Genomic DNA, 17,152 nt, shown 5'->3' with positions numbered 1-17,152 from the left:
GCAGAAAATTAGATCCAGATTGTAGAAAACCATGGTTAAGCGGAAGAAAATTAACTATAGATAAACTGTTTTTTTTTGTCCAAAAGCAATCTCAAAATATATTTTCACAATCAATATTATATAAATTTAGTTGCAAAAGAGACAATTATTTGGAAATTCTGCAAAACTCCACAGGAAGTAAATTTTACAATGCAAAACTCACAGGAACTAAATCTTATAATGCAAAACTCCACAGGAACTAAAGTTTACAATGCAAAACTCCGCAGGAACTATAGTTAACAATGCAAAACTCCACAGGGTCTAAGGTTTACAATGCAAAACTCCACAGTAACTATAGATAAACATGCAAAACTCCATAGGAACTAATAGTTTTCAGTGCAAAAGAACTATAGTTTACAATGCAAAACTCCACAGGATCTATAGTTTACAATGAAAAACTCCACAGGAACTATAGTTTACAAGGTTATCCACAGGATCTATAGTTTACAATGCAAAACTCCACAGGAAGTAACAGTTTTTAATGCAAAACTCCACAGAAACTATAGTTAAGAATGCGAAACTCCACAGGAACTATATTTTACAATGTCAAACTCCACAGGAACTAAAGCTTACAATGCAAAACTACACTTGAATTATAGTTTACAGTGCAAAACTCCAAAGGAACTATAGTTTTCAATGCAAAACTCCACAAAAAAACTGTAGGTTACGATGCAAAATTCCACAGGAACTGTAGTTTACAATGCAAAACAACACAGGAACTATAGTTTACAATGCAAAACTCCACAGGAACTAACAGTTTCAATGCAAAACTCCACAGGAACTATAGTTTACAATGCACAACTCCACAGAACTAAAGTTTACAATGCAAAACTCCACAGAAACCATAGTTAAGAATGCAAAACTCCACAGGAACTATATTTTACAATGTCCACAGAAACTAAAGTTTACAATGCAAAACTCCACAGGAAGTACAGTTTACAGTGCAAAACTCCAAAGGAACTATAGTTTTCAATGCAAAACTCCACAGGAGCTTTTTTATACAACTAAATTAAATACTTCAGGGCATAGAATTTTTTTTCAAAGGAGAAAATCTCAGAATAAAATGCCATTTTAAAGGTCCATTTCACTCTTAGACTTCGTCAAACTTCCATATAACAGGGCAGTTGATCAGTACTTTATCCATTAAAATAACACTTGTCATTGAAAAGGGGCCACACACAAGTATACGAAAGAATACATAACATTTGTGCAATAGTTTTCTTCGTTACAGAAAGAGGCCACACATTAATATTCGAAAGAATACAATACATTTGTGGAAGATTTTTCTTTGTCACAGAAAGGGGCCACACATAAATATACGAAAGAATACATCATATTTGTGAAAGATTTTTTTTCTTTAATTTCTTAAGAAAAAGTCTGCACAGCTAATTACACAAAGTGAACATTATACACATGTATTTAGCTTACAGTTGTGATAGCACTATGTATTGATGATGATATAGAAAATATCTCACTAGAAATATGTTAAGTCTGACATCATTTAAACAATCTAATTTTTTTAACTCCTTCATTTTCAACAAAGATCACGCACATACCTCATTTTGTAATGTACAATGTCATATTTCTAATGACCACTTGAGTTTAAAAGTCCAAACTGGTCCATTAGCCTCACAAATTTTAGCCATATTTCTGCACAATTTTAAAAACTAATTTCGCAAAGCCCTGTTGGCCATTAATGAGAAATGATGGTACTTCTTGATGTTTAAGCACAAAGTTTAACACTAAAAAAAGCTGTTAATCTTAAGACCAAATTTTGAGCAAAGCAAGCCATCAAAAAGCATACAACATCACCTTACTGCAATAACAGGTTACGTCCTTCTAAATTTAATAGGAGTTAACCAGTTATTGCACTAAGATGACAAGGTACTGATATCATTTCTCATTAAACAGCCGATAAAATGAATCACAAAATGCTTTCTTTGTATCCTTGAGATTTTTCTTTTTATCTTTTAAGAGAAATACTTCTCTATTCAGCGATCTTGGAACAAATATATCTCCATCACCCTTAAACAGCAAAAATAAAAATAATTTCTATTCCATAATGAATGGCAAAAAGTCTCAAAATTTGCTTAACTACCCCAGACTCTTGTATTGCAATCAGGTGGCGAAGTATTAGTAATCCTTGTATGAAATTAAAGAATACAAAAGAACAATATATAGAATGTTTATGTAATTAAAAAAGAAAATTTGCTAAATATAAATATATGCAAATTCTCTTAAACAGCACTGTGAAAAAAAATACAAACATTTGAATCTGAAGATTTCATAAGTATAACAACGTCCGCTTAAAATAATGACCATGTTTGTCATTAGTACACAAAAATAAACTCCTCTCTTTTTTCTTTAAATAACAAAATTCTCTAAACTTGCGTCTACATTTATACTGTTTATCTTAATAACGTCACTGTAATTTCGCCGAATATCCCAGCCTTTTTGTTGTTACTGATATTTTCTTTAAAACTAGGTCACTTCCTAAAGCGATGTGAACACTTCACTATGATACGATACATTTATCGTATACACTATATTCAGGGAATGGATCTCAGCATCTCTGGTATGTACTGAATATTGGAGCCGTGTGTATCCATGAAAGACTTGTCAATCTGAGGTTCTGTATAAATGTTTTTTCCCCTCCATTCAGTTTCTTGCCGACGAAGCATTTCCTGGAGCTATAGACATTTCCCCACCCTGACCACCTTCTCGAGGAGGACACTGAAATACAATAAAATCAAGTGCTGTACTTATTATCAATAAATATCTATCAATTAGAAAGCACTTTATTACATTGTAGATATTCAAATGATTTACTTGAAAACTCATTCAAACAACTTTGTATACTTGGCACCTAGTCTTTGTTTAATTTCAAAATTCAATCTTTTTACAGCATGTGATCCACTAAGCCAGCTTTCCTGGATAATTTTCAAGTAATTACCAATTTCTCCATATGTCACCGACTACTAATCCCACATGATTTCTGAAACAGCCATAAGAAACAAATGACCATTAAACTCTATGTCCAAGATTAATTGTCACAAAAAAACTACATCTTGCCTGAGAATCTAACCAACATCCCCTGGATTACTAATCCAATGCTCCCCCTACTGAGACGAGAAGATTGTGTGGAAAGTTACTAACACAACATTTGGTTAATAGGGAACCACTGTTGATCACATGTACACTGGTGACTTAATTAAAATGGAGACTATACCTTTACATTAATTTGGTTTTTTAATACAGCTGATCTAAGTATAAGGGCTTTTGTTCGTCTCTGGTATTCTTTTCCCATCAAAAATGACTTCTCAAAAGTTGTGCTGCGTTGATCAGTGTCTTTTGCATATAAAATCTAAATAAACATCAAAATTTATTTTTCAATCATTACAATTATCTCAAACAAACTGATTTATTTTATTTATAATTTTACACACTTGTAGGATTGTTAAAACACATGTTAGAAAAATTTTCATGCTAAGTTTTTTTCTTTGAATCGCTATTGTTATAATTTTGGAACAATGAGAATCTTTAGTGATTGGGAATGGATTCCTATCAGACCCATAAATACAAAAGAAGTGAAAAGAAAAGCAATATAATTTACCTTGCTATGAGAATCTATTCTGGCATTGATTTGACCATCTAAAATAAGCTGCATGAGTTCATCTTCTAGATCTAAAACAGTTGTGTTGAATGCCAGGGCCATCTTGGACATATCAGCGGACAAGTATGGACTAAAGTACTGCAAATTTATAAACAATTTAATTCATTAAAGCTGCATACCTCCAAATCAAGAAAATCAATATTGAGAAAAATGCAATAACCTTTTAAGAAAGGTAAAAACATTCAAGATCCAAGTTATATTTTACATGTTATGTGCGGTTTAACACTGATTTTGCAGTATTTTATCACCATATTTCTACTGCGTTACTAACACAGGAAGGGCTGTTTTTGCATATGTTTACCATTTTTTGTTAATTTTCGTGACTTGCAACATGTAAATTAATTTATTTGTCCAACCCACATAATTTTACTTTTAAATACATTTCCAAAATTTTTATGAAAATTAACATGAATCTTTAAATATTCTTTACCATAACAATGTTTCCCTTACAATAATATGCCAGTTACTTTGACTAGTAAATAAAATCCCAGTTCTCACTAAAGATGATTTACACAAAAATCTTTAATATGGAAACAGTGATCTACGGAAAGAGCAGTTTTGCCAGTGCAGAATTTTTTTGCAAAGGTACTTCTGCCACTCCATAGTGGTATGAACATTCTTTCAATCTTTAATGCTACCTATTGTCAATTTATAATGACGACTAAGTATACCAGTTTTATTCATGATTATAAAATATCCTAAAAAATTCCTCTTACCTGACATAATGCTCGGTTTCTAATTTGGGAGTACAATGTTTTAACATGGGGAACTAGGTACATATCTAAGTATAAAGTATCCTGCAAATATAAAACAAAACACAATTATGATAATGCATTTTCATTCATAATATGGGCTGACAAAAAATTACTTTTTTTTCCAATCAATATTGTCAAAATAAAAAAATTCAAAATTCACTATTTGTAGCATAATATATAATATATTGGTGCTCATTTTATCAAAAGAGAAAGCATATTGTGTTTTCAACATGTTTCATCAATAAAAACATTAACATTGAACTAGGTATAAATTGCTGGATTATAATTTTACTTTTATTCTTTACTATTATTCTATTTTGATCGATTTTGACTTAATAAGACACTCTTGAAGTCATGTAACAACTATCTTGTCTTTCTAGTGAAAGAAACAATTTCTATTGCCACTATCCACAAAAGTCATCTGAACAGAATCAATAGGTTGGGGTGAGTGAGTGGGTAAGGCACTTGTCATTTGACCAAGAAATGTGTTGGTTCAAGCACTTCAATGGGTTATCATCATCAATGCCTGACATACAATAATTACTCACAGGCCTGACATACAATAATTACTCACAAACAATATATATCTAAGAAACATACCTTTAATTCATCTAGCAATTTTAGACAAGATGCATAATTGGATTCATAAAATCTGTGGATAATATCACGAAGTTGGGGTTCAAGCTCTAAAAACAACTTGAAAGAACTGAAAATAAAAGTAACCAAGATATTGTTTAAACTGATTAAAGATATTATACATGAAGATAATTAATTTTATTCCTTAAATCTTATAGACCAACTGTTCAGGCTACTGTTTTTTTTCTTTCTCCAGGCTGGGAAGTATACAATAAGATTAATTTATACAATTCTTGCATTCCATACAGATTATTTAATACAACTCTACTCACATGATGATTTTTCTTTCTTTTTCAAGAATTTTTTAAAAAAATAATTAAGAATAAATACCAACAAATCAGGTTTTCTTCGAATGAAGCTGTACTGGTGGATTAGCCTCGATCATAAATTATTTTGACTAATTTATGTTTAAGGACTAATTATCATGGCAAAAGTTTACCTGCACAAAGAAGATGGTAAAAATCACAATGCCATTCCCATCTTATGTTTATATGGAATGTAAAACTTTTGCTGTTTTTTTTACATACAAAACAATTCTACTTGGAAAAAAAGTTCTCAACCAGTGTGACTCTGAAAGACATGATGTGATATAAAAAGATATATACCTGCTAGATATGACATTTTTCTGTAACTCCTGTCTGTCAAACGAAGCCAAGGCACACAGCGCACCGTATGTTGCCACATCATGTGGTGACAACAACTATAATATAAACAAAAATAAAGCTATGTAAATGAAATAAATAACAGCAGTTCTTGTATCAGCCCTCATGTTAAATATTATTTATTTATTACATTGTCAAGTTTTTACCTGTATTTGAATGCCAAATACACAAAGTAGAGAAGGAAGCCTATTTCTGTTCCAATCCCATTTGTATTTCACTAATTTACATTAACAATATATATATATTTTTTTCCCTTTTAAAGTCAAGCCCAATATTAATACAGTATAATAAGAAAAAATGATTAGGAGGAATTTCAAGTGGTCGTTACAGACAAAACTCGCTTAATGCATGTGGTTGCATTGGCAAGTTAGACTGTATAATGCCTGTTCATTATATTACAACAGACACTCAAGTTTTGTTAAAACACTCTACAGAAATGACTATAGGAGTAAGCAGCAATCTGATTGTACAGTTTAAAAGTATATTATAGCTTTATTGTATGTGTTTTAACATATGTTCTGTAAAACTCAGACCTACCTCTGGAAAATCACAGTGATCAAAACTAGCTAGAAGGAAATATTTGGCAGCTGATTTGTATTTTTTTGTAGCAAGGTCTGCAAGTCCAGCAGCACAACGTAATTTGGTTAACACTGACTGTCCACCATCTTTCCCATGCTATAAAACATAAACTATATAAAATATTGTCTATATTAAATTTCATATTGCTGGCTGACAGCAATAATGACCTGCCTGTAACATTTTACCTTTAACATTCTTAATTTTCTTGATGAATTTATCCTGCTTTGAATCAGAACAGCCCACTCAAATTTTGAAAGGTCTCAATATCTAAGTGTGAATATTAAGCTACTAATAGAATTGATACAGTCTGGAACTGGCTCTATACTAGTGGCAAACACTAATCACATTCCAACAGGTAATAGGTTAAAGAAAGACAGTCCAGCCGGCACTCCTGTGTAGCCTGGCAAAAACATACTAAATTATATCTGAAATACTTTAAAACTAACTGTTGCAATCTGCTACTGATAGCATAAAGTAATTTTATGAAACTTAGCAGCTGCCTGTTGAGATCTTAGATTAACGTGCAGGTCACTTACATTTTCATTATAACAAATACTGAATAGTTTTATAAAGACCAGACAAAAGGAGGTATGAAAAGAGTAAAAGTAATTACCTCTGTTACTTCTGGCGTGCTTTCTGCTTTATTTACATAACTCTGTACATGTGACCAATTCTGTAGATACACACTCACCTGACAATATAAAGAACATGCTATTTGATGAAATATAAACTATATCAATGAAATATATGTCATATTAAACAATTTGAAACAGAGTGATAGAGTTTTATATGCATTGAAAGAATATAGCAAAGAAGAATATATTTCACTATAACAGGTAAATATTTTCATGATGTCATGGATATCTTTATGTGAATAAGTCATTTGGCACAAATTTTGTAACCCTTTGTCTAATAGAAAAACAATAGAATACGGCCAAGTACAAAAAAAATAATTTGTCTGCTTAAAGTAAATATGGAATAAATCTTGCTTGAAAGTGTACTCTTAAACTTGCATTTTAACATTTCTTGAAAATGAATAAAAAATCACTTTTATATGATAGTATGTTTCATATTTTCACTAAAAACATATACATGTATATATATTCTAAATATTTTGTTCAAAACAAAAATAATATATATTTCCAGTGTTTACAGTTTTATGTAAATTGGCTAACTTGTTATCCAATCGCTACACTGAGATAATACATAGTCGCTGGTTGACCTGGTTTGCACAAAAGAACACATGGTTATGTTTGTGATACTGTTTGTGCAATGAATGGAAAAGGTGTGGCTAAATGTTCCGCTACGAAAAACCAGAAAGGTCCATTGCAATGTTTCTTCCTTTACAGCATTATAAAATTGGTTATAATGCAAAATGTAAACCTGTGCTCAAGGTATGCATTCAGACAAGGTTTATCTATCTATGTATATTAAAAATCAACTTTCAGTACACAGAAAATACAATGATAAGACTTCAACCAAAGCAACACTTGTTTAATACAATTTCGTATGACAAAAACATAAATATATTAATATTTTAAGAATCACTATTTACAGGACTGTGTGCACAATCACAGTATCTAGAGAACAATGTACACGCACCTTTATGACATTTAGACACATATTTACAACATGTTTTGGGCTAGTACAATAGTCTCTTGCCCTAGAATAGCACTTCAACGCATTACTTAGATCACCGCAGTCCAAATAATGATCCCCTAAATCATCATGACCACGTCTGAAAAAAAAAATACCCCAACATTAATTCACTTAACCATATACGTATTTTCAAAAACAAGCTACACATGGAGGCAAGTTTCTGGGCAAGATGAATATCTACATTTTAAAGTTAAGCAAAATATTTAATGGCTTCCGATGCCTTACAAAATGTTAACTTTTTGTTATAACATGTTTAAACCACATTTTTAACTACTTTTTTTCAAAATGAATAACAACTTCAAACTTAGAAAATTGACAATTGATATTATTAAGAACTTAATACCTAATACTTTCTTTAATGGAATTGCTTTTATAATTTTTCAAGTCTGTATCTAATTTTTCCAGCTTCAGTGCTGCTTTCTTTGCTGTAGTTTCAATCCACTGTGCATCAAGTGGTGTTACATTGTGTATGGCTCCAGCTACTGCATCAGGTAAACTGGAATTTCTGTAAGAAAAATTTCATCTTTTAAACTTTATTACATGCATGCAAACAATACTTTTTTATGCACATGTACAAACTTTACAAATTTAACCATAGCTCAAGCTTTACATTTTCCAATTCAATTTCAAAGTATGTTTTTACTAATTTATGTTTTTTAAATTTATGAATAAATATAAATAGAATAAATAGAATAATATAAACAGAACCTATTAATATTCAAATAATCTTAAAATACTGTCAGCACTTTAAAACTTTTATAAATGAATATTTCTTTGCACAGACTTGTCCATCTTTCAATTCTGACAAAATTGTTCATCATTTATTCAATTCTGACAATATAAAAATATAAACTGGCTAAAAGGCAAACAGGGAAGACTATAGACTATAGTCAGTGCTGGGTGCTTTTGGTTTGCACTGGTAGCATAGTAAGCATCAGTTGTCGCGAGCAGGCTAAATTTTAACTATTTAAATTCAACTTACGATGAAACGGCTTCCTGTAGTTTTCTATATATTTGTTGGTACATGTTTGTATTATAGGTGGTCATCACATATGATAAAGCCATTCTGAGGGCATCTAACTTTAGTGGTGGACAGTGGTCAGCAATAAATCGTAACCGGTTCAACTTGGCCAGGCCTGTATACTGGCTGGCATACTGCTCCAAATCCTGAATGTAATATTTGAATAATGATAAGTACTGTACAAGATAATTACAAGTAGTTATAAAAGAATTCAAGACCAGAAAAATGCAAGCCATTTAGACTATAGTTGTTTGCAATGTCTACTAAGTAACCTAATTAAGTTTTACAAGCCAAAAATATTTGAAACTGGAAGTGGAAGGTAAAATGATAATGATCAGTGTGCAATCAGTGCTAATCTTTTGAAAAACACAGTAATATACTTTTAGACAAGTTAAACAATGCCATACACTTATATGTGTTAAGTATTACCAGTGATGTTGCTTCAACAATGTATTGGACATCTTCAATATTGTCATTTTCTTCTGGAGCAGTATCAACCTGCATTGGCTCAACTGCAGCCTGCAAGAAAAATAAATCATACAAAGCCTTCAAGACAGCACTTTAAAGAAACACTGGGCAGCTGTCTGTAAGAGTACTAAGACATGTCATTTGAATATTTTGCCATTTTAATTTCATTTTGATTTAATTCTTCCGATTCCTTGTTTTTCAACTTTTTGGCACACATTATGTACTTGGGTACCATTATAGGCTGTTAATAAGAGTGTTGTCACTTCTGTATGAACAATTTCCTATGCATTTCTTAATTCAAAATTTCACAATATTCATAGTCAAATGTTTAATTCTGCCTATAATATATGCAAGTTTTTTTATACCCATCAGCGATATTTTCAGTATCATTACTTGGTGGGCGCCACCATTTTTAATGTAACTCAATGATAAACAGCGCAGAGTATTTCAATATAAACAGACCAATCACAATTTTTTGACTTAACAATAATCGCTGAGGTGTTCTAATTGAAGGAAACAGGACGTTTCGGCCCCAAACCAAATCGGCCCCAGTCGAAAAATCGGCCCCTGGACGTTTCGGCCCTTTTCCGCGAGACGTTTCGGCCCCACTATAGTATATTGCTTGATTGATTAACAACAATTAATTTAATAACAATTAAACAATTACGTTAATTGTTTTTAAAGGTGTAACAAACAATAAAGGCAGGTTACTTAATTTATAAAACAAACCACTTAAACTTCTGAATTAAGAAAGTTAATTACAATTATTACTTAGAAAACATTATCTTTTGATCTTAATTAAACTATACGTAATTTTTTCAAGGTGTAACTAATTAACTTTTTATAGCTTTATGCCAATTGGCGGTAAGTAATATCAGAGAAAACTTCAAAAGATATGAAAAAACGGTTTGCTATAATCTCATGATAATATTTTTAATTATTATTGCTATTAGATAATGAAAGATGCTAGATGTTATAAAACTGATTGAAAAACTGAAACCAAATTATAAATGCTATGTATGCCTGCTATAGATAAGTTATAACATTCGAAAATAAAGTATACTATAGACTAAGACTAAAAAAGTGTCTGTTCACATTTGTTTCGTTTCAAGTAAAATTGTTTAACTGTTCTGTACTTGTATTTTCGCATCCATCAAACTCGTCACTGTTAAATAGTTGTTGATGATAATTTAATGTCTGTCTCATGTGTTGTTTTGTGTCTTGCTTCTTAATCTTTCAAATAAAATATTATCTATATATGTTGTAAATAATTGTTTGTTTGTGTATTATATTTTTTAAAATAAAGTTTATGTTCTGTTCTGTTTGTATTAATAAAATATTATCTATATATGTTGTAAATAATTGTTTGTTTGTGTATTATATTTTTTCAAATAAAGTTTATGTTCTGTTCTGTTTGTATTGATTACTTTTCCCCTACTACTATTATAATCTAGTTTTTATACAAAATGATTAAATATATATATATTAATTGATTCATTTAATCATTGAAATGCTATTAATATATCGGTTTAAAATACAGTACATATTCTGGGGCCGATTTGGTAAAGGGCCGAAACGTCTTGGGTAGTTTGGGGCCGATACGTCTCAAAATCTAATTGAAAACGAAAGTGGTGCATAAAATACTGTTACATATTAAAATGACAAATATTAAATTAAAAAACTGATTTGTTCAGAGGCTTTGCATATTTTGATATTATTATTAAAATATTAAAAAAGGTTGAAAGCCAATGGCGTGCAATCATAGCAATAAAAGATAGGCCTACTTCTAAAATTGTTTTTACTTTTTAGATAAATGTGTAAAATAATGAAAATGACTTGCATTTTTTAATAGGATTTCTGTTATACAATGAATTAAGGCTGACTTACTTAACAGATGAATGAATAAACAGTTCTGTTCATGTCATTCGAATATAAAACTGCAAGACACTTCAATGATAACTACCTAGTACCTAGACAATACAAAATTTATTCTTTCAAATTTTACTGAACCACTAAAAATGGCACTCAGGGCCTTTTCACTAGTTTTGGGGAAGGCGCCCTAGCCCTTTTTGTGGGGAAAAAATGCGCGATTTCCACACTTTTGGGGAAAATATCATATTTTCACACATTTCGGGGGAATATCATAATTTATTTGCATATCTTCCTCCAATCACATTTAAGGTTTACTATAGTACTAAGCTTTCTGTCCAACAGGAGTAAAAAACATTTTTTACAGATCAATTTATTGACCCTTTATATTAACTCATATTTTCTATTTATAGTATTTTATGTTGGTCATGTGAGGGTTCTTGGTTTGATTCAGAGGGTACATTATTATCAGTTTACACTGTATTACTGGCACTGATGTGCTAGGCTCGCTATTTCCGACAGTTGGGCATGTTGTGCTACTCGGACACAAGGTCATCAATTCATCCAATTTTTAATAAACAATTACAAACGTCACTCAATCGTATTTTCTCCTTGTTCTGTGACATTGTTTACATTAGTGACATCATATCGGTCGCCATATTGTCGTAACAAATCACATGTGCACTAAAAAATAAGGCAGCAGGGATTTCCCATGAAAGTTGCAAACTCAGACTGAGGCTCTGAGTTAACATCAATTGTATTAAATCAAGGTATCCCTCTATTGGGTTATTGAATTATTTAATAGCTTTCATTGGACAAAACAATTATCTATTTTAAAACAAGAAAGTTTCTTTACAAGTTTTATTCTTCAGTTAAAGGGGAAATATTTGCCAGTGGGGGAAATTTAGACTGTTTTTTGGGGAAAAAAGGTAGTAATTTGGCTTGGGGAAGTAGCCTGATACAGGCTACAGCAAAGAAGGGGGAAAAGGCCCTGGCACTATGCATGGAAATAACAAAAACAGCTTTGCTGTATCTACATTCCACAAACATATGGAACGTTTTTGCATGGGAGATGTCCAAAATTATTTAAAAGTTTGTTCAATTGATGACAATTGTAAATATTACGTTTAACTATCTCGCGAATATTTGTAACAAATAAAATTTGATCCGCCATTTTGAGTTCTCCGAGGTCGAAACCAGCGGTTTCAACCAAAATGGATAATAACACCAGCCAACGTGGTTGACAATCGAACCAGCTGTACATTTCAGATAAAAGAAATATGAATTTATACGTTATATAATAATAACCTGAAATAATCCTTGTTGAATTGGCAAAGGCATAATTTTAAGGAAAATTGCCGGCCAAACCGGATGTCATTACTACGCATGCCCTAAATTTCATCAGACGCTTGACGGAACCTACTGGTTACGAAGTACTAAAATTAGATTGTAGTTATTATTAAATCATATAACCGCTCAAGGAGTCCTTAATTGGTATTAATGTTGTAATTGTTTGAACATTGCCGACTATACTATAATATACTTGTTTGAAAAGTGAAGCATTGGTCAGCACACATCAATCAATCGTATCTGTCATGTTTTTGAAAAAGATAACAAAAAGTAAATGAATTAAACGTAGAATGAAGTCCGGAGGAATTGATATAGATTCTATTTGAATTAGAATCGTGCTTCTTGAAAGTGACGCATGGTAATGTATATGCTAATTAGTTTCACTTTTTAACTAATATGAAAAAGGCAAAGCATCAAAGCGAGCTCGATGCACTTTTTACGTGAAATAGTATGAAATAATCGCTCAATTTTATTTCAAATGCAGTAACGAGTGCGTGTGACGTCACACGTACTGTGTTAAATATGGCTCCGCCCCTGTCGTGAAATGAATAACGAGTTTTGAAAACGTTGATAAAACTTTGTTTATTTTTGTTTCACTCTATAATTTTTTCAAGCGAAATAAAGATTATCTAAAGTGAAATAAATGTAAAAACTTAAAACGTTTGCGACATTAAAATAGCGTACTTGATTTGTTTGTTTTGCACGTGCTGTTTGGCGCTACATTGTGACGTCAAGTAAACAATACTTTAAACGTCTGTACAGCGTTAACGACTGAATAAAAGATATTGGTGTTCGGATTTATTTTCTTAATTAGACCATTTTCTTTCATTCTAGATAGTTTTCACAACAAAATTCAACAAAAAATTGTTCTTATTTATCAGATTTTTCAAACAAAATGGCGCCTTCAATTATTATTTTTGGCTGTGACTAAAAAAAGGATTGGAGCACCACACTTAATACCGTATTCCGGTATATACCGGACAAGGCGCTTGAATGATAAAATGCTAAAATCTTGTCTTTTTACCCAACGGAATGAACTTTAACAGGTCTAATTCATCTTTTCACGCCGAATCAAGTACGATAAATAAGGAAAAATGTAAAATTCGGCGAAAAAAAACGATATTTGTCTAATTTGTGCTCATGATTTCTGCAAGCGTCTAGAGGTACTGCTCCAATCCTGTATTGAGCTAAATCCTTTCAGGCTTTTTTTTATACACAGCTTCCGTTATTCTGGTTCCTTGTCCAATTATGGTTCCCATAGACGTGCGCGGGTGACCAGTCTACACATCCGTTTTCAGTCAGAATTCCTCAGTTTTTATCGTTATCTTTAAATTCGAAAGGTTGCGATGTGTCCAATTCGGTACTTTGGACGAAAGTTTTCAAAACCATCACTTAGCAGGTACTCGCGTTACCGTAAAGCTCGCTTTGCGAGCAGGCCCTTCGGGCCAGCTCGTCGAGCTCGCTATAAACATACGATGAAATTACAGAGCTGACATGAAATCCAGCTAACGGACGGACGGACGGACGACCAAACAGATGAATAGATTCTCCAAACATGTACAATGTACGCTCTCCAACTGAATCGGACGTACTTAAATTGCCCTGTGACCATGATAAAACAGAATAATGTTAATTGAGAAGCGTGTTCAGCTCAAAAAGTTTCTCACCTAATATGAAATTAGGCAAAGCCTATGAACGGGGAAGTCGGTAAAAAATCCTTTCATTTTTCCGTTTTAAAGGTGTCATTTGGTATTATATGTACCCACTTCCGTTTTCACTCGGAACACTCGACGATTATTGTTAATCCGAAAAGTTGAGATTTGTTCCGTAATCGGAATACACCGCCTTTTATCATTGAGTTACATTGTAAATGGCGGCGCCTAACTAGAACTGACACTGAAAATTTCATTGATAGGTATAGAATTCTATATATATATATTTTTTTTTTAAATTTGAATTTTCTTTTAAATATACACGTGTAGTCTATAGCCGGGCAAGCCAAAGCCCGGGCCCGCTGTGCGGGCCCGGACTTTGACTTCCCCGTATAAGTGGAAATACTTTAAAAATTGCCATGGTTTCTGATAGCATGTGAATTTTACCCACTTGACAGTCAAATAACATGTTCGAATTTGAGAGTTAATGATTTCCCCCAATGCTTTAAAACCGACAGTTTCAATGAAATTGTCTAACAAGTGTTGGCCAAGATGTTGGAATGAAGCAATTATACAGATGCAGACATTTTTTTAAAAAAATAAGCATTGTACATTACATAATCACTCGAAACTGGGTTACAGTAACCCAGTCCGAAAGTGTTATCATAAGGCGAGGATAGTGCCAACAAAAAAGTGGCGCGTATTATGAAACTGTACACGTGGCATTAGTTTTCTACATTTTTATTTCTTTTTATTTTGAACAAACAAAAAGTAATTCAAGTTTGTAGTCATTTTTGCGGAGTTGCTTTGAACAATTTTAGAGAAATAATAATATTTGAATCTAAAAATATTTGGAACAAAATGCAACAATTTACATTAATGTAAATTTTCAATTTTACGAAATTATAAAAATTAAAATATTTGCCAAAAAATAGTTCGAAAGAGCTAGCTACATATTTATATCATCCGCACTCGAATCTTTAATGGAAATGGTTCTTGAGCACCAAAGTATTAAACAGCACGCCTCCAGATTCCTGCTAATTTCATAAAAAAATTTATCACACACCCGTGCCGATTTTGCGACTCCGTAAATATGGTATTGCACGACCGTGCATATATTTTGGCGTGACGTCATTAACGTTATACAAACATAGTGTAAAGACGCGCTAAATGTTAGCGTTATACTATAGGCGCGTCACTGAAAAATGACTCTTATTTCACTTTAAACGGTCGTTATTTTGGGTTTGTGATAAATAAAATATTAAATTCGTGTAAGTTCATTACTGAATTTATTGCACTCGTTGAATAAAATGATATTATGCACGCCAGAGGCTCGCATAATATATTTTTTTTCAACTCGTGCAATAAATTCAGTCATTACTGAATTTATTGCACTCGTTGAATAAAATGATATTATGCTCGCCAGAGGCTCGCATAATATAATTTTTTTGCAACTCGTGCAATAAATTCAGTATTGAACTTACACTCCTTCAATAGCCTCTATGTATTAACAAGTAAAATATATTGTGAAGTGAACAAAGAAAATAATTTACACATTGCATACGGCACTTACGTATACAGTCCATGTAAATTACCAAAAACGATGTCAAAACACGCAAAAATAGCCTTTACTGCATGCGTTAGAAACGCAGCAGAAATATATTGTGAAAAATATTGCAAAATCGGTCATGAATAGCACATAATTTAACATACAAATTATTACTTTTATCTTGAATCATTTTACTTTTCTAAAAATCTGAGTACATTTTTGATTTTTGACATATTTTGGCTTATCTGGAGTCAAGCGGATTTAAATGCCTTCCACCAGTACTTATGTATTTGACACCTTAAGTCTACTGTAGCCCATATGCCAATTACTAAAATATAGACAGTATCCTATACGTGTTTGGCTGTTTCTAGAAGCTCGGTAAAGAGTTTTAGGATCTATAACAACTTGTGCTTTGTATGTTTTATAATGCTCACACTTTACCTGACACCTTTTCTTTTAGTCTTTTGGTTACAGGACTGTTTTGCATTATACATGTACAAATAAGGTATATTATATATAGAAATACAAAGAAGGCCATTACGCCTCTGAAATACTATCATTTTTATTTCTCAAAAACTGTTAATTTTTGGTATTTTGTTACAGTTTCCAAACACTGACTCATTTGCTATCTGCATAAACTATATTTTGTTGCTTCTTTAGCTCTTTTTGCATATTGTATAATTTTAGTGAATTAGTATTTTGTATCACGGATTTATATTACATTTTATTATTATTATTATAAAAAATAAATTAGATATTTGAATTAAACAAGTATTTTTCTTCAAAATAAACTTTAAATTTCCAAAATCGGATAATAAATCGAAAAGCTATATGGTATTTTGTAAAGTAGGTATCCGTTGCGAACGGGCATTTACGCTTATCGGGTGCGCGACAAGATATTTAAGCATTTATATAGGGTTAACTGGGAGTGTCCGATCATCCGTGTTTGTATGGAAGTCAAAATACTACTTTGTTTATATTTTGCTACCTTTAAGACAAATAACTAGTTCGGCGCTATTTTTTTCAGTTGTAAAACATCTAACATGATTTAAACATTATTAAACACACGTTTGACATTTCTAAAGAATTAGAAAATAGGCATTTCTGTCATATGTTTTATCTAAATACACATGTTCTATCTATAACAGTAATGCGCATGCCCATTTTCTTCCCGCCAGTCATATACTTATATGCTCAAGGTCTTTCTATTTGAAATACCCTGGTATTAGTTGCAATAATA

General features: G+C 31.8%; 1 protein-coding gene across 1 annotated transcript; it reads right to left on the bottom strand.

Moving 5' to 3' along the window:
* Positions 1 to 1,375: 1,375 nt before the first annotated feature.
* LOC132753900 (COP9 signalosome complex subunit 1-like) lies at positions 1,376 to 12,789 on the bottom strand. Its single transcript, XM_060744450.1, has 13 exons — positions 12,670 to 12,789; positions 9,454 to 9,543; positions 8,986 to 9,170; positions 8,347 to 8,508; positions 7,947 to 8,082; positions 6,958 to 7,035; positions 6,303 to 6,440; positions 5,709 to 5,803; positions 5,068 to 5,173; positions 4,429 to 4,509; positions 3,653 to 3,790; positions 3,269 to 3,403; positions 1,376 to 2,772 (listed from the first exon to the last, which is right to left on the bottom strand). The coding sequence occupies exons 1-13, from the start codon at positions 12,700 to 12,702 to the stop codon at positions 2,698 to 2,700; spliced, it is 1,452 nt and encodes a 483-aa protein (XP_060600433.1). The 5' UTR covers positions 12,703 to 12,789; the 3' UTR covers positions 1,376 to 2,697.
* Between the last annotated feature and the right edge of the window lie 4,363 nt (positions 12,790 to 17,152).

Source organism: Ruditapes philippinarum, unplaced genomic scaffold, assembly GCF_026571515.1.
Source record: "Ruditapes philippinarum isolate M1 unplaced genomic scaffold, ASM2657151v2 ctg991_1_1_1_1, whole genome shotgun sequence".
Taxonomy (NCBI): Eukaryota; Metazoa; Mollusca; class Bivalvia; order Venerida; family Veneridae; genus Ruditapes; species Ruditapes philippinarum.
Note: the sequence above shows the minus strand (reverse complement) of the source record. Positions and strands in the feature narration are given on the sequence as shown.

Bases quoted from the DNA above. Each gene is read 5' to 3' on its own strand.
- LOC132753900 (XM_060744450.1), bottom strand. From the start codon at position 12,702: ATGCCTTTGCCAATTCAACAAGGATTATTTCAG. The intron at 6,441-6,957 runs GTAATTACTTTT...TATGTTTTATAG, and splicing joins GCACGCCAGAAGTAACAGAG to CATGGGAAAGATGGTGGACA. The intron at 3,404-3,652 runs GTAAATTATATT...ATGTTTATTTAG, and splicing joins GAATAGATTCTCATAGCAAG to ATTTTATATGCAAAAGACAC.